Consider the following 26,311-nt stretch of genomic DNA (forward strand, 5'->3'; position numbering starts at 1 on the left):
CAGAGAGCCAGATGCGGGGCTTGATCTCAGGACCCCAGGATCATGACCCAAGCTGAAGGCAGAGGCCTTAACTCACTGAGCCACCCAGGTGCCCCAAGGTTTTTCCTCTTTTACACATTTCTGTTTTAAAAGTTTTCTACAGAGAGTACATACTACTTTTATAATGTGGGGGAAAAAAGAAAACTACACTGATAAATATTTTCAGCAATATTTAAAAGGTTACGGAATAATAAGAAATTTACATATATGAATACACATACACATATATATGATTACCACTAATTTTAAAAAAGAGAATTATGCATAAGAAAAAAAGTTAGTAAGAAATACACTGAAATAACAGTGGCTGTGTTTGAAGGATGCAATAATTATGGGCAATCTTCCTTCCTTCTACTATTTTGTGTCTTGAAATTTTTCTTTAAAGAACATGTATTATGTTAATATGAAGAAAACCACTGCACTTATCAACCCTAATCCCAAACCTTCTTTTTCATTGTATTTTGCCTCCTAAAACAAACCCACGAATATACACACGCACACAAACCCAAAGTACTTACATGGGCTTACATCTCTGTATCTGTTTCGATTTCTGTTTTCTGGAAACTTGGCCACTCTATGAGGATAGTCATGGGACTCATTGCGAATTTCCTTAAAATAACAAAAATACATTTTAATATTCCTCTTAAATTGAGCAAAACAGAGACTTTCCAGTATAAAGTAACATTTATCAAGCACTGACGAAATGCCAAGTACAACACAAAGCTCACTGTCTACATTATCTCATTCAGTTCTTACAACACCAACAGGAAAAACTATCATCCCTGTTTTATATATGAGGGATGACAGGCTTCAAGAGGTGAAACAATCTGCCAAAGGTCATAACGCCAGTAAGTGCCAGACCTCAGGACTGAACAAGGTCCTTCAGGCCCGATGTCTCTGCTCTGGATGTATTCATGTATTGCCACGTAATGATTCAACCCCTAGAAGCAACATTAGACACTTTATGTAACACAGAACTAACGCAATGGAGGTATCTAAGGCTAATCACATCATACTCTGATTTCTTACTAAGCTCTCAATAATATCTACCTCTATTTTGGAGTTTCTATCTTAAAACTTTCATCTATTTCTTCACCTTCATGCCATATTACTGTTACTTTGAGTCCAGAAATATCCTCAAATTTTATTTCTAGAGCCATAAATGCTTAGCAATCACCACTAGGTCAGAAGCTCATTTTAGGACCCTTACAGTTCTCTGTGTTCCACTGGGGAAGAAATTCTATGAGAGTACGGCTGCACTAAGCACTGGTGTATCCAGCATGAACAGTTTTTGTGGTTTTTTTTCCCCCCACTCAAAGAGAACACATTATTCTGAGAACAAAGGCTAAACCAGAAACACCCAAAAAAGTGTGCATCAACAGCAAAAATTAATTTGATTTGTTTTCACACTATCACATGTGAGAAAAAGCATTTTAAAAGTGAGGTGCCACATGATTTTATAAATTAAGCATAAATAACTCAAGTCACTTCTTTTTATTTTTTTTTACTATTTACAGATGTTTAGTTTTATAACTGTATTCCTAAATAATTAATTTTGATTGAAAACCCTATGTATTTTTTAATAATTTTTAATCTTTATTATTTTTTAAATTTCTTTTCAGCATAACGGAATTCATTGTTTATGCTCCACACCCAGTGCTCCATGCAATATGTGCCCTCCATAATACCCACCACCTGGCTCCCCCAACCTCCCACTCCCCACCCCTTCAAAACCCTCAGATTATCTTTCAGAGTCCATAGTCTCTCATGGTTCACCTCCCCTTCCAATTTCCCTCAACTCCCTTCTCCTCTCCATCTCCCTATGTCCTCCATGTTATTTGTTATGCTCCACAAATAAGTGAAACCATATGATAATTGACTTTCTCTGCTTGACTTATTTCACTCAGCATAATCTCTTTCAGTCCCGTCTATGTTGATACAAAAGTTGGGTATTCATCCTTTCTGATGGAGGCATAATACTCCATAGTGTATATGGACCACATCTTCCTTATCCATATCTAGTAATGAGATTGAAGCAGTGATCAAAAACCTCCCAAAAAACAAGAGCTCAAGTCACTTCTTGACAAATGCTCCTACTATGGATTACCCGGCCTCTTGTATGCCACCAACCCCAGAACAGGTAACTTTCTAGTTTGTCTTTTCACCCACTGGGCCTTCTAAGATGCAGAGAGTAGGGAACACAGACCACCTCTCAGTGGGTTACACTGTGTGTGCAAAGAACATGTGGAACACAACCTATGTTGGTATTGCCTCTTTGGAAAATGCAATATGCCACAAACACACAATAGAAACACATACACATACACGTTATAATTGTTGCTACTGATTTTTTAATGCTTCTCTCTCATCCAGCAGTCTTACTGAGCTCTCTAATATTCTGTAGTGGCTCTGGATTTCTCAGTATTACCAAACAGTTGTAATTCTGTCTCTTCCCTGTAATTTTTTTTATTTTTTATTTCTTTTTCTTATCTAATCCCATTGGCTAAAATTGATTATTCAATGTCATATAGATATATTTTCCCCCCTGATTTTGAAACAACTGCTACTAAGGTTTAACCATTAGGCATAATATTTGCTTTGTGTTTCTGATCAATAGATACCCTTTTCAAGCTAAGATACTTCTCTTTAATTTCTAGTTGGCTAAACATTTTTTATCATGGGTGGGTGTTGAACTGTATTCAGTGTTTTCCCTGCATTTATGGAAGTGATCATATAGCTGTTCTCCTTTACTCAGGTAGGTGTTGAATTACAATTTACACATTTTCACTTAATAATATGCCTTTAAAGTTCCTCCATGTCCTTTCATGGCTTGATAGCTCATTTCTTTATAGTGCTGAATAATATCCCATTGTCTAGATGTACCACCATTATTTTATTTAAGATGTACGCATCTATGTTTTTAAGTTAAACTGACCCCTAATTTTCTATTTTCATATGACTTAATTCAGTTCCAGTATCAAAGTTATATAGCCTCATATATTAATTTGGACAGAAATATTACCTTTCGGTTTCAAAAACCTTTCCAAGAAAGCATATAACAAATGTAATTAGCTGAAAAGATGAAAAAGTGTCAACCATTCTAACACATTAATTATATTAAGTTTTTATATGTTAAGTAATAAATTTTACATGTAAAATTAAATACATTCAGGTCTAGGCTTATATTTATTTGATAATTCATACACTCTATAGAGTTGAAACACTACAAAGTAATTTTTTAAAAAGATTTTATTTATTCATTTGAGAGAGATACAGAGACAGAGAAGAGACCACAAGCAAGGGGAACACAGAGGGAGAGGGAGAAGCAGACTCCTTGCTGAGCTGGGAGCCTGACATGGGGCTTGATCCCAAGACCTGGAGATCATGACCTAAGTCAAAGGCAGTCGTCAAACCATCTGAGCCACCCAAGCACCCCTACAAAGTAATTTTATATTGCAAATTAGTAACTGACATAAAAGAAAAATATTAATTTAAAATAATACTAAAACAGGGACACCAGAGTGGCTCAGTTGGTTAAGTGTCTGCCTTTGGCCCAGGTCACAATCCCAAAGTCCTGGGACTGAGCCCTACATTAGGTTCCCTGCTCAGCAGGGAGCCTGCTTCACCTTCTACCCCCTACCCGCAACTTGTGTTCTCTTTTGCTGGTACATGTGCTCTCTCAATAAATAAAAATCTTTTTTAAAAAATTAAAAATTACAAAATAAAAACATACTAAAACAGTTTTCTGTTAATAGCTTTTCTGTATCAAATGTAGAGAAAACAAACTGGCAAGAATAAAAAATTCTAGTAACACGAGGCAGATGATACATAATGTATGATACATACATTATTGCTGAATGTAAACAGATACAATGTTTGGGAATGATTTAATAAGATCATAAATTTGACCCACCAATTTTATCTTCAAGGAATTTATATCACATAGCCACCCACCTGTGTGCAAAGATTTATGGACAAGGATGTTCACTGTACATAAGAGTGAAAAATTAGGGACGCCTGGGTGGCTCAGTTGGTTGGATAACTGCCTTCGGCCCAGGTCATGATCCTGGAGTCCCAGGATTGAGTCCCGCATCGGGCTCCCAGTTCCACGGGGAGTCTGCTTCTCTCTCTGCCCTTCTCCTCACTCATGCTCTCTCTCACTGTCTCTTTCTCAAATAAATAAATAAAATCTTAAAAAAAAAAAAAGTGAAAAATTAGCAAAAATGTTAAATGATCTTCAGGAGTGAACTGGTGAGATAAATTATAAGGCACCAATGTCTTATAATTTATAATGGAAAAGGAAACAAGGAAAAAGGACAAGTGCTACATATAGTGTTATGAAAAATTTTCAAGGAAACAATGAAATTAACAATTTCACTGCATAGTGAAAAAAGTACAAAACAATATTGCACTCATGGTGGGGAGGGAACAATCCACTCAAACATAAATATGCCTAGAATATAGTGAATAATTCTAGGAGGATGAGAAATTAGTAAATTTTGGGGGGAAGGCTGAACATCTAGGGAAGGGTACAGATTTATGCAATAAAAATTTATTTTCATTGTGAAATATTTCAAATAGAAAAATATATATAATATCACACTCATTTTACCATCAGTGAGATTAAACACTTATTGCCATTTTTGACTATCTGCTTCAAATCTTTATTTTTTATAAAATCTATTTTAGAGAGAGAGAGAATGTGTGTTTGCACACACAAGTGAGAAGGGGGAGTGGGAGAGAGAGAATCTCAAGCAGACTCCACACTAAGCATGGAGCCGCCTTCATGGGGCTCAATCCCATGGCCCTGAGATCACGAACTGAGCAGAAATCAAGAATCAGATACTTAACTAAGCCACCCAGGTACCCCAAACCCAACACATTTCTTAATTTATTCTTAAGTATTAAAAAAAAAATTTTGTTTTAACTGATCTCAATAGGACACTTTTTTTTCCCTTAATCAATGAGGATGGATTTCATAGTATTACACTCCCTCATACTGACCATCTTTACAGTCCCAAAATAAATTTGGGAATGGTATTCTAACTGTCTCTCTAGATAATACCTCATAATATCATTAGAATTTTAGGATTATAATCCTAAGTAAAATTAAGCTGCCTATTTGGAAGGGGAAGGGAAGATGCTTACTCATCTATTTTTATCTTTCCTTTGTATTCAATCTGCCCTTCTAAAGCTTTATTTTACCTTATTGTTTTTCTAGCTTGAATGAAATGCTTGCTTAGCCCACTAATATCCTTTTCTTTCCTTCTTGCTTTAGAGACTGGTCAAATCCCATTAAGCTTAGAAGAGTGTCATCTCATTATTTTCTAGAGTCTCTAATGGCATACTGATTTCTTCTTTTACCCAAAAATGATTTGCAATGGCTGCTGTTTTCTATATGTTATGCTTCCTTATTTCCTTTTCCCCGTTTTTTTCTGTATTAATCAAGTTTTCTTTGTTCCTCTTTCCCTCTAGTAATTTAGAAGTAAAAGTATCATTCCTATTCTATTGGGAATCAGTCTTAAAATTTTGTAAAAGCCATGTTTGAACTTGTATTTTTCTACTAATGTGAAAGCATCTATCAATAAATCCCTACTGGTAGGAGTGCCTGGGTGATTCAGTCAGTTAAGTGTCTGCCTTCAGCTCAGATCATGATCTCAGGGTCCTGGGATGAAGCCCCAAGAGGAGGGAGCCTGCTTCTCCCTCTCCCTCTCTCAAATAAATAAAATCTTTTTAAAAAATCCCTACTGATAAAATCTATAGTACAATTATCATATATTTCACTTCCTTCTTCCTACAGCCCAATCCTCCATATTTTCTTGAAATAATCTAGAACTTCGGATCCATATTTTTTACTCTTTCAATTATTTCAAAATTAATTTCTTACCACTTGCAGTAAGGTTTACAACTGTATTTACAATTATTTAACGTTAACTCTAGAGTTTACCTGGCTTCACTGTCCAAACCTGCGTTCTATACCTATTCCATTTCTCTCAGCTCTTGGGTGACATTTCTCCATTATCTTCTGGCATACAATGTCAGAGTGCATAAGTCTGATGCAAAAGTGACAGGTTCTTCTCTCAACATAACTTAGAAGACACAACCCTACGTTACAGGGTTTTGTCTTCTATCCTGTTACTTGGAAAATTCAAGACACACCTAGGTTTTTATGCTTTTTTAATATATTCTTGGTGAAGACTTTGTGGTCCCCTTTAATCTTGAAATTCAAGGCTTTCTTCAGCTCAGAAACACTCTTCCATTTATGTCTTTGGTCCCTGCTTCATCTCAGGGTCCTCTGTTCTCTTTCAGAACCACCTAAGACAGAGATTTGAGACTTTTATGTGTTTTAAGTGTTCTCTCATAATTTTCACTTTAAATATCTCTTTCCTGAATTCAGATTTTTCTCATGTTAACTTGGTATTCTGCACTATTTTGCTAGTGAACCTTAAGTTTTTTTTCAACAATTGTGTTTTATAAGTTAAGAACTCCTTCCTGTTCTAGGTTTATTTTTATAACTTGCTCTTGTTTTGGGAATCTGAATTTCAGTTTTCCCTATTTCATATACTATTCCACATGCTCTAAATGATCCAACCAGTCTCACTTTCTTGAGGTGTTGAACTTTCCATATGTCTAACATTTGTTTGTTCATCTTCACAGAAAGTGCAGGCATCAACTTTCACCCAAGCTTTTGTAGATGCTCACACTGTTTTATATCAAAATCCCCTAAGTCTTGGAATTGAAGGAAACTTGTCAAGATACAAACTTCCAGTTATAAGTAAATTAAGTATTACAGAGGAAATGTACAACAGGATGACTAGAGCTTAACACTACTATGCGATACAGAGAAAAGTTACTGAGATTAAATCCTAAAAGTTCTCCTCACAGGAGAAAACTGTTTTCCTTCCTGTCTTTTCCTTTTATTTTATTTATATAAGAAGATGGATGTTAGCAGAACCTATGTGGTAATCATTTTACAATACATATAAATCAAATCACCATGCTGTACACGCCTTAAATGTAAGCAGTGATGTATATATGTATATCAGTCATTTCTCAAGAAAACTGGAAGAAAAAAAAAAACAAAAACAAAACCCTCTAAGTCCCAAGTATATGGATAAGACCCTTCTCTGGTGCCAAATAATAATGTAGATTTTTCTTCTTATCACTGCATTTTGGTCATTTCGATAATAAGTAAGAACAACAAAAAAAGCCTCTATTGCATGGGATTAAGAACCTGAAAAATTATATCCATTTCTCATGATCTATCACTGTTCCTGTTGTCAATGTTTACGGCTATTTGTACCACTGTATCTAACAATCTTCTCTTTTTTTATACTCAGACCTCAGAATTTTCCTTAAGACTATCGTAAGTGCCATAAGAAAAGTATGCTCACATTTAAAATAAACACAGAGGGATGCCTGTGTGGTTCAGCTGTTAAGCATTTACCTTTGGCTCAAGTCATGATCCCAGGGACCTGGAATGGAGTCCCACATGGCATGGGGCTCCCTGCTCAGCAGGGAGCCTGCTTCTTCCCTTCCCCCTCCCCCTGCTTGGGCACTCTGTCAAATAAATAAATAAAACCTCAAATAAACACACACACACACACACACAGAAATATACAAAATAAACATGGAAAGTAGATTTACTTTCACCTCGGGGTGTAAAGAGCACTGTGCATGAATAGACCCAAAAGATGACCAGGAGGGGTGCTGGCCCGGCTTAGCTGGTGAAGCATGAAACTCTTGATCTCTGGGTTGTTAAGTTCGTGTCCCACATTGGGTGCAGAAACTTAAAATGAAGACTTACCAAAAAAAAAAAAAAAAAAAGAAGAAGAATCAGGAGTATGCCACATAAACAAGTAGAGAATGACAGGTCTAAGTAGACAAAACAGCCTGCGCCAAGTCATTAAGATGCCAAAGTACATAAAAATAAACAAATGAAAAATAAATAAATAAACAAAAGAAAGAATGAATAACTGATGTCTTGCAAGAATTATAAGCAGCACAGAATTTGTGGTGCACAAGAGAGGAAAATGCAAGAAATGAGGATGAACAAGCATAGAGATGAGATTATACAGGCATTTGTTCATGCTCCATTCACCCAATACACATAAAGGAATTCTGCAAATTATAAGGATGGTACTCTAAATGGCAGGATGAGGGAGGAAAAAGGGATGAGATATTCAGCAAACGGTATGATAAAAGCAGGCAATTATTTAGGGAAAAAAAAAAAACTGGTCAGGAACAAGACAAGGATTCCCAATTTCACCACTTCTCCCCACCCCCCAGGATTTTATTTATTTATTTTAAAATTTTTATTTTTAAGTAATCTCCACACCTAACCTGGGGTTCAAACTCACAACCTCAAGAACAAAAATCACACGCTCTACCAAATGAGCCAGTCAGGCATCCCACACTTTCACCACTTCTATTCAACGGAGTACTGAAATTTTAGCCAGAGTAACTGTGCTATAATAAATAAACAGGCATTCAAATTGGATAGGAAGTTGTAAAACTATCTTTATTCACAAATGACGTGATCTTATATGTAGAAAATCCTAAAGAACTCACCCACCCACGCAAAAAAAAAACCAAAAAAAACTTGAGTTAATACATTCAGCAAAGCTGCAGAACACAAAATCAACATACAAAAGTCAGAATTTCTATACACCAGCAATGAAGCCAAAGAAGGAAATTAAGAAAACAATCCCATTTACAACAGAATCAAAAAGAATTGTTCTGAATAAACTTAACCAAAAAGGTGAAAGATTTGTATACTGGAAACTACAAAACATAGCTGAAATTAAGGATAACCTAAATAAATACAAAGAAATCCTGTATTCATGAACTGGAAGATTTAAATACTAAGAATATAAAACTACCTAGAGTGATACACTGATTCAGTGTCATCTCTATCAAAATTTCAGTGACAACTATGCAGAAATGGAAAACCTCATCCCAGTATTTATATGGAATTTCATAGGACCCTGAATAGCCAAAATAATCTTGAAAAAGAGTAACAAAGTTGGAGGACTCACACTTCCCCATTACAAAACTTACTGCAAAGCTATAGTAATTGTACCAGTGTGGTATGGCATAAAAACAGTCACAGAGATCAATGGAATAGAATACAAAGTTCAGAAATAAACTCTCAGATCTATAGTCATTTGATTTTCAACAAGCAAGCAAATTCAATGTGGAAAGTCTTTCAAAAAGTGATGCTGGGAAAACTGGATATCCACATGCAAAAAAAATGAAGCGGACTTTCACCATACAAAAATTCACTAAAATGGATCAAAGACCAAATATAAGAGGTAAAACAATAAAACTCTTGGAAGAGAGCACAGGCACTGAAAGTCATCATCTTAGACTTGGTAATGGTTTCTTAAATTATGACACCAAAAGCACAGGTGACAAAAAAAAATAAAATACACTGGACTTCATCAAAATTAAAATCTCTGTTCATCAAATGACAATACACAATTAAAAGGAAACACACAGCTTGGGAAAAAATATTTGCCTATCATGTATCTGACAAGGGATTAATAACCACAACATACAAAGAATTCCTACAATTCAACAACAAAAGGACAAACAATGTAAAAATACACAGACATCTATTAGAATGGCCAAAATCTGGAACAATGGGAACACCAAAAGTTCACAAGGATATAAAGCACAATAACTCTCATTCATTGTTAGTGAGAATACAAAATGGTACAGCCACTTTGGAAAACAGTTTGGTGGTTTCTCACAAAACTAAACATACTCTTACCATATGATCCAGTAATTGCACTCCTTGCTATTTACCCAAAGAAGGTGAAAACTTATGTCCACAGAAAAACCGGACAAAGCAGCTTTACGTACAACTGTCTAAACTTGGAAGCAATCAAGATGTCCTTCAGCAGATGAATGGAAAAACCATGTTACATCCAGACAATGGAGTATTATTCAGTGTTCAAAAGAAATGAATTACCATGCCATGAAGACATGGAGGAACCTTAAATGCATATTACTAAGTGAAAGAAGCCAATCTGAAAAGGCTACTTACTGTATGATTCCAACTATATGACATTTTTGGAAAAGGCGAAACTACGTAGACAGTAAAAAGATCAATAATGGTTACTGGGGTTGGGGAAGGGGGTAGGGATGAATAGGGAGAACACTGGATTTTTATATATGATGCTATAATGATGGATACATGGATACATTTGCCCAAAGCCTCAGAATGTATACCACCAAAAATGAACCCCAAGGGGGCGCCTGGGTGGCTCAGTGGGTTAAAGCCTCTGCCTTCGGCTCAGGTCATGATCCCGGGGTCCTGGGATCGAGCCCCGCATGAGGCTCTCTGCAAAGCGGGGAGCCTGCTTCGCTTCCTCTCTCTCTGCCTGCCTCTCTGCCTACTTGTGTCTCTGTCTGTCAAATGGATAAATGGAATCTTAAAAAAAAAAAAAAAAATGAACCCCAAGGTAAACTAGGGACTTTGGATATTTATATCAATGTAGGCTCATCAATTATAACAAACATACCACTCTGGTGGGGGATTTTGATAATGTGGAAGGCCGCATGTGTGGGGGCAGGAGGTACATGAGAAATTTCTGCAGCTCCCCCTCAATTTTGCTGTGAACCTAAAACTACGCTAAAAAAAAATGAAGTCTTGGCTGTCCGGGTGGCTAAGTTGGTTAAGCATCTGCCTTCGGCTCAAGTCATGATCTTAGGGTCCCAAGATCAAGTCCCATATTGCTTAGCAGGGAGTCTGCTTCTCCTCCTACTCTCCCTCTGTGCTCTCCCTCTCTCTCAAATAAATAAATAAAATCTTTAAAAAAAAAGGGGGGGGGGTTAAAAAAAAGTTGTCTTAGGAAAAAAACAGGCAAAGGACCTGAATAGACATTTCTCCTAAGATATACAATTAGTCAATAAACACAGGAAAAAGATACTCGACATCCTTAGTCATTACAGAAATGCAAATATAAACCACTTCATACCTACTAGCAAGACTCTAATTTTAAAAATGGAAAATAACAAGTGTTTGTGAGGATATAAAGAAATTAAAATCCTCAAACACTGCTAGTGGGAACGTAAAACGTTGCAGCCACCAAAGAAAGCGTTTAGCTAAACAAAGAATTACCATATTATCCAGCAACTTCACTTCTAGGTCCAAATCCAAAAGAATTAAAAAACAAGGATTCCAATGGCTATATGCACAGCAATGTTCATAGCAGCATTATTCATAGCAGTCCAAAGGTGAACACAACCTAAGTGTCCATTAACAGATGAATGGAGAAACAAAATGTGGTATATACGTACAAAAAAAATTAGTCAGCCATAAAAAGGAATGAAGTTGGTAACAGGCTACAAAAACATAGCTCAACCTTGACAACCTTATGCTAAGTGAAATAAACCAGACACAAAAGGACTAACATATGATTCCACTTGTATGAGGTATCTAGAAGAGACAAATTCACAGATAGAAAGTAGAGCAGAAGTGACCAGGAGGAGGGGGAAATAAGGAGTTATTGCTTAATGGGTACAGAGTTTCTATTTGGGGTGCTGAAAGGGTTTTGGAAACGGTGGTGATGGTTGCACAACATTATAGATGGAATCAATGACATTGAATTGTACACTTAAAAATGGCTAAAATGGAATATTTTGTTATATATATTTTATACAAAAAAAATTAATTGGATGTCTACCTCATTCTTTTATCAGAATAATGTCCTGGTTGAGCAATCATTTAAACATAAAAAAAAAAGAGAGAGAAACCATAAAATTGTAGAAGAAAACACTGAAGAAAATTTTTTGTAATCATAGACTAGACAAGGTCTTTCTAAGCCATGGTACAAAAATCTAGAAAAAGCTGATAAATCAGATTTCATAAAAATTTAAATTTTCTACATGAAAAAATACCACAAACATGGCCAAAAGGTAATAAATTGAAAAAATATTTGCAATATACAACAAGGACTTAACTTCCTTAATGTGTAAATAACTCCTATGTATTAAAAAGAGAAAGGAAATACAAATGGCTTTTTCAAAAGAGAAGCTGTTCAACAGCACTCATTACAACAAAACTGCAAATTATAACTACAGTAAGACTATTTTTCACCTCTCAGATAAAGATCAGAAAGTTAGATGATGTAACTGGGTAGAGGTCAAAGAGTATAAGGAAACAAGCACTTTCTTACACCATTGATGGAAGTGTACATTGATAAAACTTCTTTGTAAGGTTATTCATTGCAACATCGTTTTTTAATAGCTAACGACTAGAAATAATCTACAAGCCCATAGATCAATGGTTAAATAATGAATACTATTAAAATGTTAAAATGAACACAGCTAAATGGAAGGATTTCCAGTAACAGATTAAGTGGAAAAAAAGCAAGGTGTAGAACATTGTGCAAGTATTTGTTTTGTAGGAGTGCGATAGAGGGAGGGAGAAAGGGAAGCAGGCAATGATTAAAACATAAATCCATGCAGAAGCAGGTCTCACTGTCATGAAGGGACTTCAGTTTTCTAAGGTGACCCCAGCATACCAGCCCTTGACTAGGAACAGAGTGGTCACACTCTGGGAGCCATACAACCTAAGTCCAACCCATCTAAAGAATTTCTGGAAGCACGATTAAGTAGTTGACCCTTGAACAAAATGGTATTTTCTCTTCCTTGTGATTTTTTTTTTCAGATTTTATTTATTTGACAAAGAGAGACACAGCGAGAGAGGGAACACAGCAGAGGGAGAGAGAAAAGCAGGCTTCTCAAGGAGCAGGGAGTCCGATGCGGGGCTCGATCCCAGGACCCTGGGATCATGACCTGAGCTAAAGGCAGACGCTTAACGACTGAACCACCCAGATGCCTCCTCTTCCTTATGATTTTAATAACATTTTTTTTTTCTAGCTCACTTTGTTATAAAAATACACTATAAAATACACACAACATAAAAAATATCTTAACTATGTCTTTGGTAAGGCTTCCAGTCAACAGTGGGCTAATAATAACTAAGTTTTAGGGAGTTAAAACTTGTATGTGGACACCCCTAACCCTGTATTGTTCCAGGGTCAACTAGAAACTACAAAGAGGAACTGACAGCTTTCAGAGTATAAAACTGTTCAAATACAGTGAAAGAATAAAATAATTCGGTATGAGATTTTCTTCAAAGGAATGAAAGCAGTCTGAAACAAAGTTATAAATGCTCAGTGAAATAAACCAAATTAAATTGACAGAGGAAGAGCATATTAAATCAGACAAACTGGTTGCAAAAGGAGTAAGAAGAGTACATTAAAACAAACATGAAGGGGCACCTGGGTGGCTCAATATGTTAAGCTTCTGTCTTCAGCTCAGGTCATGATCCCAGGGTACTGGGATGGAGCCCCACATCAGGCTCTCTGCTCAGCAGGGAGCCCGCTTTCCCCTCTCTCTCTGCCTGCCTCTCTGCCTACTTGTGATCTCTGTCAAATAAATAAAATCTTAAAAAAAAAAAACAAGACAAAAAGAACACCATGAAAATACCACACTGCAAAAGTACCAGAAATTCACAGATAAAGTGTCTAATCAGAAATCAGTTTCTCAACCAGGACTTCTTTCCCAGAGGTCATCAACCCCAACAGTTTGAAATCGCATGCTAAAATTTAGAGGATTTTATGTATGCAGGCATTCCTCTTGTTCACAGGTTTCATTTTAAAGGCGTTTAAAGATGTTTTAAGATCTTTAAGGATTTATTTATTTATTTATTTGACAGGAGACGGGGCGTAGGGATGGGCAGGCAGAAGCAGGAGAGGTAGACTTTCTGCTGAGTAGAGAAGCCTACATATGGCTCAATCCCAGGACCTCAGGATCATGACCTGAGCTTAAGGCAGATGTTAACTGACCAAGCCACCCAGGCACCCCTATGTTTAAAATCTAAAACCAAGGATTTCACCATTAAGCCAAAACAACTGCCTGAACATTACTACTACTATACCATAAATGGAACATTAAATTAGCACTACATTAAATACATTTAAAGTAGCATCACATTCATTTTCAACAACTATTTCAGATAATAGCCAGGCAAGCTAGAACATCATTAATTAGAACATCTGAGTATTCGACTCAGAACAACAAAGTCAGAATTCACATTCTTTAAAATTATCCTGTAGAACCCTATTTCTTCCTCAGTTATCAGCTGCTATGTTTTAAATTTTACATGCTAGACTGACACAGTACACAGCTAAGCATGCTACCCAGAATAATGAAGAGTATTACAAAAGTTCTAATATGCCAGTTAGTTTAAAACCAAGCCCCTGTGGGGTGCCTCGGTGGCTCAGCTGGTTGAGTGGCCAGCTCTTGACTTCGGCTCAGGTCATGATGTCAGGCTTGTGGGATCAAGGCCCCACACGGGGTTCTGTGCTCAGCATGGAGTCTGCTTCTTTCCCTCTCCCTCTGCTCCTCTCCAATTGCGCTCTTATCTCATAAATAAATAAATAAATAAATAAATAAAATTTTTTTGAAATGAAAAAAATAAACAAGCCCCAACAAACAGCCCTTAAGAAACAGTGACTTTAACAGAGCACTAAGTGATCAAGCAGGGAGACAGAACAGGAGACTGCAAGAGCTGTAACAGGTCTCCAACTGGGAACAGGGAATTGTGTGCATAGTAGTGATCTGGGAGTAGCTTTGAGTTCTTGGAGATTCCGGTTAAAATCAAGAAATTGAGGGGTGCCTGTGTGGCTCAGTTGGTTGAGCATCTGAATTTTGACCAGTTCAGGATTGTAAGATAGAGCCCCACATCAAGCTCCACACTAGGTGTGGAGCCTGCTTAAGATTCTCTCTTCTGCTCCCTCTGCAGCCTCCCTCAAAAAACAAACAAACAAACAAAAACAAGAAATTGGAAAAGGCAAGCTAGAAAGCCTAGGACAAAGGTGACTGTCTGGGTTTCCACAATTGCAGGCAGGTATCAGTAACTATAGAACATACATCAGAGCCAAAACACAGTTATAATTTCTAGTTATATATTCTCTACAGGGGCACCATTCCCACGGCTGCTTTCCCTTAAAGCGGTGGCCCTTAACTATGAAGGAGTCACAGAGATCCACAGCAGAACAAAAGCTACTGAATCACCTAGAAACAAAATACCGAAACACACCCACACATACACACAATTTAGCAGACAGTTTCAGGGGACTTGGAAATCACTGTTCAGTCTAATCCACGGATCCCAGATACTGTTAGTATCCCCAAATGACCCCACCTATTAAAACACATTCCGTTCTCTCCTTGCTACGAAAAATTTAAATGATACCATCAGTGGCATTAATCTCAAGTAGATCTTAAGGAGAAAGCAATGTAAGTAGTTGCAATGGCAAATTGGGATAACACAGAAATGAGAATCCTAAGGACTAAATTTGGGTCCCATCTGTGTCACTGTTGGCTATGGTGGCAACTGTATAGAAGTCCCAACCTCATGTTGGACAGGCATCTCCTCAGCTATGAATGAGGGGGCTGGAATACATCAAGGTGCTAACATGTTACTTATCTATTTTTAAGATTTTTAAGTAATCTCTACACCCAATGCAGGGCTTGAACTCACAACCCTGAGATCAAGAGGTATATGCTCAGGACGCCTGGGTGGCTCAGTGGGTTAAGCCTCTGCCTTCGTTCGGCTCAGGTCATGATCTCAGGGTCCTGGGATCGAGCTCCACGTTGGCCTCTCTGCTCAGCAGGGAGCCTGCTTCCCTTTCTCTACCTGCCTCTCTGCCTACTTGTGCTCTCTCTCTCTCTCTCTCTGTCAAATAAAATAAATAAATAAATAAATAAAATCTTAAAAAAAAAAAAAGAAGAAGAAGAAAAAGAAGTGCATGCTCCATCAACTGAGCCAGGCAGGAGCCGCAAGGGGCCAACATTTTAAAAGGGGAGCGTGATTCTTTTGTTTAGTGAATGTCTCAGAACTAAAGGCAAATGGTGGGGAAACAAAAACAAAGTACCCCTCAAAGAGCCTGACACACAAGTAGACAGTTAGAACACTATGTGATTCATACTCCAGTAAAAGAATATAGAGGTTCAGGAATCCCATAACTTTGCCTAAGGAGACCAGAGGCTACTCTTAAAGAGGTTTCCTAGATATATAAGGCATAGAAAATATCCAACATATGCAAAGACTCCAAATATGAGAAAGCAGGCTATTTTCAAGGAAATTTAAGGAGTCTACAGAGAAGAGCACATGCAACCATGTGAAACCCCTAATCCTAAGATTAAACAACTGCAGACAACTCGTAATACACACTGCAAAGGAAGTGTTTTAGTACAAGAGAGCTTTGGTTTGGGGCGCCTGGGTGACACAGTGGGTTAAGCCTCTGCCTCCGGCTCAGGTCATGATCTCAGGGTCCCAGAATCGAGCCCCACATCGGGCCCTCTGCTTGGCAGGGAGCCTGCTTCCCGCGCCCCCCTCCCGGCTCCTGCCTGCCTCTCTGTCTGCTTGTGATCTCTGTCAAATAAATTTTAAAAATTAAAAAAAAAAAAAAGCAAGCAAGCTTTGGTTTATCCTGTAGCTACCCACTATAAATACTAGAAAAATAGACTTCCCTTGATACTCTACTTCTAAAACTCGGCTGATTCACAAATGACTCTTACTCTGGCAGTTATCTGAACTACTAATTTCTAATAAAGAAAAATGACCAGTTAAGAGTTTCACAGTTCCTAAACTCTGATTAGCCAACCAAATTCTGAGCCACCATTTACTAGAAACATTACTCCAGGGCTTAGATGATTTTTTCTTTTTTTTTTCTTTTTTTTCTTTTTTTGCCATTTCCGTACAGTTTCACTCCCTTCCCTGAAAGCTCGTAAAACTTCATTCTTTCTCTGCCCTTCTCATGCCCCAGCCTGATTCAGACAGCAATCAGCAGTGACTACAGACAAAAAAAAAAAAAAAAAAGCAATCATGAACATTTCTCAAAAAGCAGTTAACCTGAGACAACATTAATGTTTCATTAGTTTGTCAGTCAAACCAAATTAGACATTTCCAGCAATCTCACTTCTGCCAGTTGTGCTCTTATAAGGCCAGTTCTTCCATCTATGTGCTCTTGCTCCCATCAGCACCTGCTTTTCAAGGTTTCTGGCACCAACAGTAATCCCTTCTATTTCTTCAACTTCTAACCTCTCTCTTTAGGCTTATCCTCCCCCTCTCCCAAAACACATCAAGTCAGGCTTCTCTGGTAAGAAGTCATTATTCAACAAAGATTTATCATGCACCTACTAAGTGCCTGATGTTGTGCAAGGCATTGGCACTGCCTGCATGAAGTTCTAATGAGACAATGCAGAAGAGAAATTTATAGTCTGTTCTGCTCTGACCCCGTAACTCATTCCTAAGAAACCTCCTATTACCAAAAGCTATGTTATAAAAGCAACTGTTCAAAACTGGGTAAAACGGAGTAAGGGGCCAAAGAGTTTCACACTCAAAATAATCAATTCATTTTTTCCTTTCCTGCAAAACTTTCAATAAGGTGTAAAGCAAAAGTTCTCACACCACTAAGCAAGTCCAACTTCTAGTTATATCTAGCTTTTGCCCAAGAGCAAAGCCTTTCTTTTCCTAATCCAATTAGCATGGCCAAAAAAATTCACACAAATATCACCCAGTCTTGTGACAGACAAAGCAGAGAGCTCACTTAAGCACTTTTCCCCTACTCAAATAATAGTGGTTTGCTTAATGCAAATTTGTGTTCTCTAAATAATCTGCTGCACATTACAACCAACGCAATGCTATGAAAGTGGAAGTCGTGGAACACTATGGAGTATGTAACAGGGGATCATATCCTTCAGGGGAGGGGCAGGAAGGACCCTCACTAAGGAAGTGAGACTTCAGGAATGAGTAGGAGGTAGTTAATGGGGAAAATAGGGGGAGAAGTTGTGCTAAAGCAAAGAGAGCTACAATTATGAAAACCCTCAGGGAAGAACAGACACATACATTTCAAGGAATAGAGCCTAACGGAAGAGGGAAGAAAGTCATATGGGGAGGAAGACCATGTGGTCTTGTGAGCCACAGAAGGATCCGAATTTAACATTATGAGCAGTGAAAAAACCACTGAAGGTTTTCAGTAAGAAGGGACATAACTGTGTGTCACTTTAGCTACCTACCATTTACATGGTAAATGTAAATGGTAGGTAGCTAAATGGTAGTCTCCATTTACGTGGTTGTACTTCTTCCCACCTTCTCTTCTCCATGCTCAGCATCTTTCGTACTCCACTGAAATTGTTATCTTTAAAGGTATCTGGGGGTACCTGGGTAGCTCAGGTGGGTTAGACATCAACCCTGATCTTGGTTCAGGTCAAGATTTCAGGGTTGTGAGATCAAGCCTCACACACTGGCCTCACACAGGGTGGGCATGGAGCCTGCTTAAGATTCTCTCTCTATCCCCCTCTCCCTCCCACCCTCTCCTTCTCCCACCTCTAAAAACAAAGCAAAACAAAAACAACTCACACAAAACAAAACAACACCAAATAATAAAAAATAAGGGTGTGGACATCCACCCCTTAAAATGGGCCCTTTCAGTTTTGACTTTATTTTCCCATCTGCTGCATGTGACCCTCCTCACCATCAACTCCTTTCACACCCACAATCAATTTTCTCCCACTTCCATGATTATTCCTCTCTAGTCTTTTTTGCAAGCTTCTTTCTTTACCTACACCTTTAATTGTTGTTGGCCTTCAGCATTTCCAAACCCTCCATATTTTCCCTAGATGACCTCATCCACAAATACCACCTATGTGCTCATGATTTCCAAAATCCTATTTACAGCTCAGACCTCCCTGAAGTCTGTATTTATATATTAAACTCTTTCCATTTTGACGTCTTACAGGCATCTCAAACTGAATTGAACAGTTTCAAAACCAAACACATCTTATCCCCTTACCACTTCAAATCAGTATCTCCCCTTCATTCCTCCTGCCACTGCCTTAGTTCAGGAGGTCAACACTGCTCTTCTGGTTTATTCCAACAGAATACTTCCCTGTACTACCTGCCTACAGAGAGCCCCATCATTCACACCAGTAGAACAATCTTACTAAAAAGTAAATATAGTAAAGGGATGCCTGGGTGGCTCAGTCGGTTAAGCATCTGCCTTTGGCTCAGGTCATGATCCCAGGGTCCTGGGATTGAGTCCCACACTGGGCTCCTTGCTCAGCGGGAAGCCTGCTTCTCCCTCTGCCTGATGCTCCCCCTGCTTGTGCTCTCGCTCACTTGCACGCTGACAAAAAATAACTAAAACCTTGAAGAAATAATAAAATAAAAATTTAAAAAAATATATAGTATGATCTTGCATGGTACTTCCAGGCTTAAAATTCCTCAATGAGTCCTATCAACTAGCTCCAATTCCATAGTCTGATCTACAGGCACCTAATAGCCTCTGTCTTACTCTCCAGCCTTATCCCTCCAGCACCTCAACTTCATTCCATACTCCTCACGAGGTTAATTTCTTCGTAGTCCTCTTGTTCTACGCTCTGTACCTCTGCACACATTCCTTCCTTCTCTGGAACACTAATTCTTCTTCCCTTATTCTCTTCACCTAGCCAACTTGTCCCTTCAAGACTAGGTAAGGCCACACCTCCTGCAGAATCACGACCAGAATTTCCAGGTGCACCCCTTTGGGTGATTAGACAACACCCTGTGCTTAAAACTAGCTTTTGCATTTCTTACTTTTATGTTTTCATCTTCTTACCCATTTACTACTCCCAGTGGGCTAGATCCTTGAGAGCTGGCACTCAGTCTAACACTGATACATAATAGATGTGTTAGGAGTGGATGAACGAAAATAGCGAATTGTGATGAGGCCATCAAAAGAACAAATCCGGGGCGCCTGAGTGGCTCAGTGGGTTAAAGCCTCTGCCTTCGGCTCGGGTCGTGATCCCGGGGTCCTGGGATTGAGCCCCGCGTCGGGCTTTCTGCTCGGTGGGAGGCCTGCTTCCTCCTCTCTCTCTCTCTGCCTGCTTCTCTGCCTACTTGTGATCAGTCTGTCAAATAAATAAAAATCTTAAAAAAAAAAAAAAAAACAAATCCTAGAATTGTGAGCTCCCCAAGAGAAGAAATTTTGCTTCATTCTCTGCCGAATCTCAATGGCCCAGAGCAGGACTGGTACACCACTGGTGCTCAGTACATATTTGTAGTAAGGCTGAATGTACATTCTAGAGTCAAAGGAAAACCTTTTTCTACACTTGCTTTCCATTACTAATTTTCTTGGTTTGTGACCCACTATTATCATAACACCAGTATGTTTTACGTGATTTCTACTGACCAAAGGAATGCTCTTCTTCTTCTGTTATGAAAAAAATAATAAAAGCATTGACTAAACCACTAAAGGATTCCTCGGCACCAACCAGTTCATGGAAGGGTTTCCTGAATTTCTTGAAATTTAATGTGACATTTTCAGTGGATATAAGAAAGTCCATTTTTGTGGTGAGAGGGAATTACGGTTTTCATTAAATTTTCAAATATATTAATGCTATCCCCACCACCCCAAAATCAAACTGCTTAACCAAAATGTTAAGCTGAATTAAGCTGTAGCATTCACCTTTCTCTTCTCAACTCTGTATTTTGATTTATCAGTAGCAACTTGGAGACAGTAGCTTCTATTTAAACAAATGTAACAGGAGAAGTCGGCAGGCCCTCACATAAAGATTCCTACCAGAATTTGCATTTAAAATTTTCTATAATTAGTAAAGCCATTACCAGCGTTCTCAAAAGTTAGTACTCTGTTCTAATATACCCTGTACTCAAATGAATCAGGGTATTTATTACACTTCCTGCTAACGTGTTCAAGAAAAAAAAGTTACATTCTGATCATAATGACAAAGAAGCAATTTTTACTGTACTTGAACTAAATGAATTTAAATGGGGGAGAAACCCAGAATCATCCAGATTTACAGGAAAAACCTTCCCCCCCCCCTTTTTCTGCATATGTGAACAGCCGAAGCAACATTTAACTCACCAACCACTCAATTTAATCTTGGGAATAACACGCTAATAATTAAGCAGTACAGTACAGACAACTAAATCATTTTCAAAGCGATACAGTTCTGTATGAATCCAAAGGTTCTCCAGCTGATGTGAAGAAACTAGTCACAAAAGAATCCAACTACACTCAGGATTCCACTCATACTGAGTTCGAGAAAAGGCAAGATTATTGCACAGCAGTAAGAAATCAGAACAGCGGTGGTCTGGTCTATGGGATGGAAGAAGGGGCATGACGGCACCTTCGGGGTAATGAAAAGGTTCATTATTTTGACCTGGTTGGTGCCTACACAGGTGTACACATTTAGAAAACTCGCTTAACTCCACACATAAAATCTGTCTCTCTTACTGTAAAGTATTCCTCGGTAAAGAAGATTTAAAGGAGAACACCCTTTTTCTTTCTTTTAACTAACACAACCAAAGCCAGATATTCTCGTTCCTGGAAGCTGTTTGTGGAGGACGACCCACGCGCTGAGACTCTGGGCTCTCTGAAAACATTAAGACTGCTGATTCGCCGGGAGCTTCCACCGTCCCCACGGTTTAGGCACTGCCATTTCGAGAGGCCCCGCAGCCACCCAGAACACCAAGGCCAGAGCCGGCTGCGCCTTCGGAAATGGGTGCCGCCGCCGGCCTCCGCTCAGCCACAGAACACCTGGCCAGCGAAAAAGGTATCCGCGGGCAGAGTCAGCCACCAGGGCTAGCGAACTCCCACAAGCCTGCAGCCGTCTCCCCGCCGCCCGCCCGCGTCCCCCGAAGCCTCACTTCCCTTCTCTCGGCCCCCCACGGACTCTCGGACCCCCCGCGGGTCTCCCGGGTACCCCCACCCCCCGACCTCCCAGGTCCCCCCCCGGGTGGCGGAGTACGTCCTCGACCGCCACCAGGCGCCGCTGTGGAGCCGCCTTCCAACTAACTCTGCGCTTGCGCTCCTGAGGAGCACCCCGCCCGCCCAAAGTCTTTTTTCAGAAGGGCCCAGAGACCCGGTCGGCGCAGGCGCGCCCCTGACGCGGCCCGCGCGCCGCCACTTCCGCCCCGAGCAGGAGGCGGGGGAGGCGGGAGGGAGCCGGCGGGCGCGAGCCCGGGTCCTCGGTGAGGACTGTGGCTACTGCGCGAGCCCGCGACTCACCAAATACAGCTGCTGCCAGCGATTCTGAGCATCCAACTCCTCAAACTCCCGCTCGACGGTGGCAGACATGGCGGCGGGAGCGAGCTGGCGCGAGCAGAGCCTGCGCCGGCAGAGAGGCTCAGGCCCCGCACGATCCGGGGAGAGCGCTGGCGCTGCGGCGCATGCGCGCTCCGCGCCCTGCCCCGCCCCCACGCCGGGCCCGGCCGGCCGCGGGGAAAGTACCTGGAGCGTCGGACGTCAGCGCGCCGATTCGCGGCGCCTGAAGTCGGACGGCGGCGGGGCGGGACGTTTGGAGGAGGCGTGCTCCAGAGGGCGCCCAGGTGGAGAGAGGGCGGGGCCAAGGGGACCACCCAGAGGCTGCAGTTGGGGGAAGTGGGGCACTGGGCGGTCGGCTCCTTGGACTTGAGTGGACTCGCCCTGGGGAGGAGGTACAGTACCTTGAGTTTCCCAGAAATGGAACGGACCAAGAAAGTCTCTTGGGAAGACTTTCCTTCTTGCTGTCCCATTTCTCTTTTTCTCTTTAGTCTTAGTTTTTTAAATGCAGTATTTTCATTTTATTTTACACGTCATCTAGGTCAGTTTAGAGACCGGTGTCCAATTTTGAAACAAATTTCTCAGCTCCCTCCGAGAGTATAAACCAGACGTGATGCCAGCTCGTGTATGCCTGAGGGTTTTGTGCCAAATAAGCCACTATAGCAAAAGGAGAGGCAGCCTCTCTTGGAGTTACGGAGAATACATGCTGTTAAGTAAATGTCACACAACTTAAAAATTAATGTTACCTAAAAGAACAAATAATCTTTTACAGCACAAACATGCTGGGTATGTAAATCATCCCTCTTCAGACTAAGAGAACTCATTGTTGGTAAACCATATGCTTATAGTATCTTGTTATGTCATCTTCCTAAGAAATGAGAAGGGTGGGGTGCCTGGGTGGCTCAGTGGGTTAAAGCCTCTGCCTTCGGTTCAGGTCATGATCCCACGGGATCGAGCCTCATATCGGGCTTTCTGCCTCTGCTCAGCAGGGAGCCTGCTTCCTCCTCTCTCTGCCTGCCTCTCTGCCTACTTGTAATCTCTGTCAAATAAATAAAATCTTAAAAAAAAAAATGAGAAGGGTTAGAAAAATTTTAGCGGTGCTACCCAATATTGACATTTAATTTTTTTCTTTTTAGATATTTATTTATTATTTTTTCCAAAGACCTTATTTATTCATTTGAGAGAGAGTGTGAGTAGGGGGAGCGGCAGAGGGAGAAAGAGAGTCCCTGCTGAGCAGGGAGCCCAATGCGGGCTGTATACCCAGGAGCCTGGGATCATGACCTGAGCTGAAGGCAAAGGCCCCTATTTATTGGGGTGGGGGGCGGGGGAAGGGAGAAAATTTCCAGAAAACCCTGCTCAGCACAGAGTCCAACTAAGGGCTTGATCCCAAGACCCTGAGATCATGACCTGAGCCGAAATCCAGAGTCAGAGGTTTAGCTGACTGAGCCACCCAGGTACCTGGATGTTTAAATTTTAATTGAAATTAGAAGAAATGACAAAGATTCACTCCTTGAACAAATTCTACTCCGGTTCCTCTGAGCACTTTTTCAACTAGGCATTAATTTTTGGACTTCCCTATTTCTCTGCATTGTCTAATTTTAGCAAGAATCTTACTAAGTCAGTTTATCCAGAATCCACCATTCTCAATATCTGATCACGCTCATACTTAATCAGGTTCCTCATCTTCCACTATCCCCCAGGTGCTATCTGATCACCCTGGCCTGCCTACAGCAAGAATCCTATTAGATCAGTTTAGTCAGAATGCCCCTGATGTTTTTTGTGTTAAAAACAGGACAACACTCCTAAAATGGAGTTGCTTGCTAAGCCCCCTGGTACCAGACCTGCAATTAATTACTGTTTCAACTCTCCCAGAAATGGGATCTTAAATGAGTTAATTAGGAGTCACCTGATCAGCCCTAGTTAGGTAATCTGTTGATAGATCCCTGCCATCCTCTGAAGGAAAGTAATCTTGCAATAACCAATCTCCTTTTTGCCTAGTATAAGTAACTTGTTCCTGCCCCCTTTTGCCTGTAAGTCTTTCAATTTGTACAGCTCCTCAGATCATTTATATCTGCTAGATTTGATGATGCCCAGATTATGAATCATTGAGCCAATATTATCTTTGAAGTTTACTCAATTGAATTTTGTTTTGTAATACCTCTTAGTAATTTTCTATACACTGACCCTTCACTTTGCACCCTGGCTATAAATTCCCATTAGCCCTGTCTGTATTCAAAATTGACCTCAATCTAAGTGATGAATGGTTAAAGAAGATGTGTGAGATATATATATATAGTTAGATATGCAGTGGAATATTACACAGCCATCAAAAAAATGAAATCTTGCCATTTGCAGTAACATGGATAGAGCTAGAGTGTGTTATGCTAAGTGAAGTAAGTCAGAGAAAGACAAATATGATTTCACGCATATGTGGAATTTAGGAAACAAAACAGATGATGTCGTGGGAAGGGAAAAAGAAAAGGGGAGGGAACCCATAAGAGACTCTTAACGACAGAGAACAAACAGGGTTGATGGAGAGAGGTGGGTGGGGGATAGGCTAAATGGGTGATAGGTATTAAGGAGGGCCCTTGTTATGAGCACTGGGTGCTATATATATGTAAGTAATGAATCACTAAATTCTCCTGGAACCAATATTACACTATATATTAACTAGAATTTAAATAAAAATTAAGAAGGAAAAAAAAGTTGAGTTCAATCTCTCGACCACTGCAAAACTCATTGCAGTGGCCCCTGGTCCTATTACAATAGATCCCCCTCACTGTGAATAAAGTCTTCCTAAGTCGTCATTTTCAACAAGTGTCATGAAGTAAGTTCCTCAATTCAGTTCCTCAGTTGTACTAGCCACATTTCAAAGGCTCAATAGCCACATGTAGCTAGTGGCTAATGTATCACAGAGCAAACATATCATCAAAGTTCTATGAGACAGAGCTGTCTGAAAGGATTAAAATACATGGATGAAAAAAAAAAGTCCTTATATACATAGTGAAAATTTTTACCAGTAAAGACAGTAAGCTGTGGGAGGTAGAAGAAATTGTAGTAACAGAAAATTAAGCAACAAAGCACCCTTTCTCTTTACATAGTGTAATTTACAAACACATGAAACCTCCTCTAGAAATACCCCACAATGGTCCTGGTTTCTGAAATTCTGTCAATGAAACTGATTATTTGTACTAAAGGCACTGTATCTCCTGAGATGGTTCGGAAGGAAAAAGTTTTCCTTCACTCCTGGATTCTTTGGCTGTTTCTAATTATCAAATTAACATAAAACATTAACAAGAGAAAAACAAAGTTAATTATATACATATGGGAGCCCATAAGACATACTCAAGGATGAACCTGGTGATTGAGGCTCATATGCCATCTTGAGCTAAGCAATAGGATAGGGGTCTAGGGCTTCAAATAGGAGGAGGGTGAGTCACTGGACAGTAAGAAGAGCAGATATTTGGTAATTAGATGTTTATTCTGCCACATAGGAAAAATGTTATCCTTGGTAAAAGCTCTCTTTCTGAGCCAAGCCTTCTATCTAAATTCTTTAAGGTAGTTTAAGGAGAGGTGAAGTTTTTCTTGAGTCTGCTGGGTCTTGAGTGCCTTCAGCTGAAAATAGTCCCCGTGTCAAAGTAGCATATCTGGGGGATTTATTCTGAACAAATTTCTGAACTCCTTTCCTCACACATTTGAAACTTCCCCAAGAAGTTTCACAGTCTACAAGTTAAGCTCCAGCTCCATGAACCAGGGTCTCAGGCCTGAGAGTTGGCTAGTTCAGTTAAACAGTTGTCTCATTTCAGGAAACGGTGATGCAAGTGGGCTCCCAAAGTTAAGCCTGTGGTGCAAATAATCAAATAATAGGAGGCATTTCTATGGGCGGGGGTATGAAGATTAAAATTGGAGCAGATTAGAATCCCAGTTTCTGAATTCTGAAGACTGGTGGTCAAGATTTCTAGATGTCCAGCTTGAAGCATCTTTGGATAGAGTGAGGGCAGATAGTACCAATCCGATACATTTTCTTGATTTGCAGTTTGAATGTCTCTGGTGGTCTTTCTTAATGGCCTGCATAGCAGCAGGCATGAAAATTGTCTATACATGAATGGTTATGGTGATTTCTCTGAAGTTTTTATCAAGTTGTC

General features: G+C 39.7%; 1 protein-coding gene across 4 annotated transcripts in view; it reads right to left on the reverse strand.

Moving 5' to 3' along the window:
• Positions 1-22,239, reverse strand: part of PTPN2 (protein tyrosine phosphatase non-receptor type 2) — an 80,572-nt gene extending 58,333 nt beyond the window's left edge. For 3 of the 4 annotated variants that reach the window (XM_032875812.1, XM_032875813.1, XM_032875810.1), the window contains exons 1-2: positions 22,134-22,239; positions 558-648 (exon numbers count right to left, since the gene is read on the reverse strand). In XM_032875812.1, coding sequence (XP_032731703.1) covers positions 558-648; positions 22,134-22,202 — 160 coding nt within the window. In that variant the 5' untranslated portion in view covers positions 22,203-22,239. Of the gene's footprint in view, positions 1-557; positions 649-11,167; positions 11,202-22,133 lie in introns of those variants that run through there. The other variant, XM_032875811.1, reaches the window with a different exon arrangement.
• Positions 22,240-26,311: the final 4,072 nt, after the last annotated feature.

Source organism: Lontra canadensis, unplaced genomic scaffold (assembly GCF_010015895.1).
Source record: "Lontra canadensis isolate GAN:19392208 unplaced genomic scaffold, GSC_riverotter_1.0 scaffold57, whole genome shotgun sequence".
NCBI classification, from domain to species: domain Eukaryota; kingdom Metazoa; phylum Chordata; class Mammalia; order Carnivora; family Mustelidae; genus Lontra; species Lontra canadensis.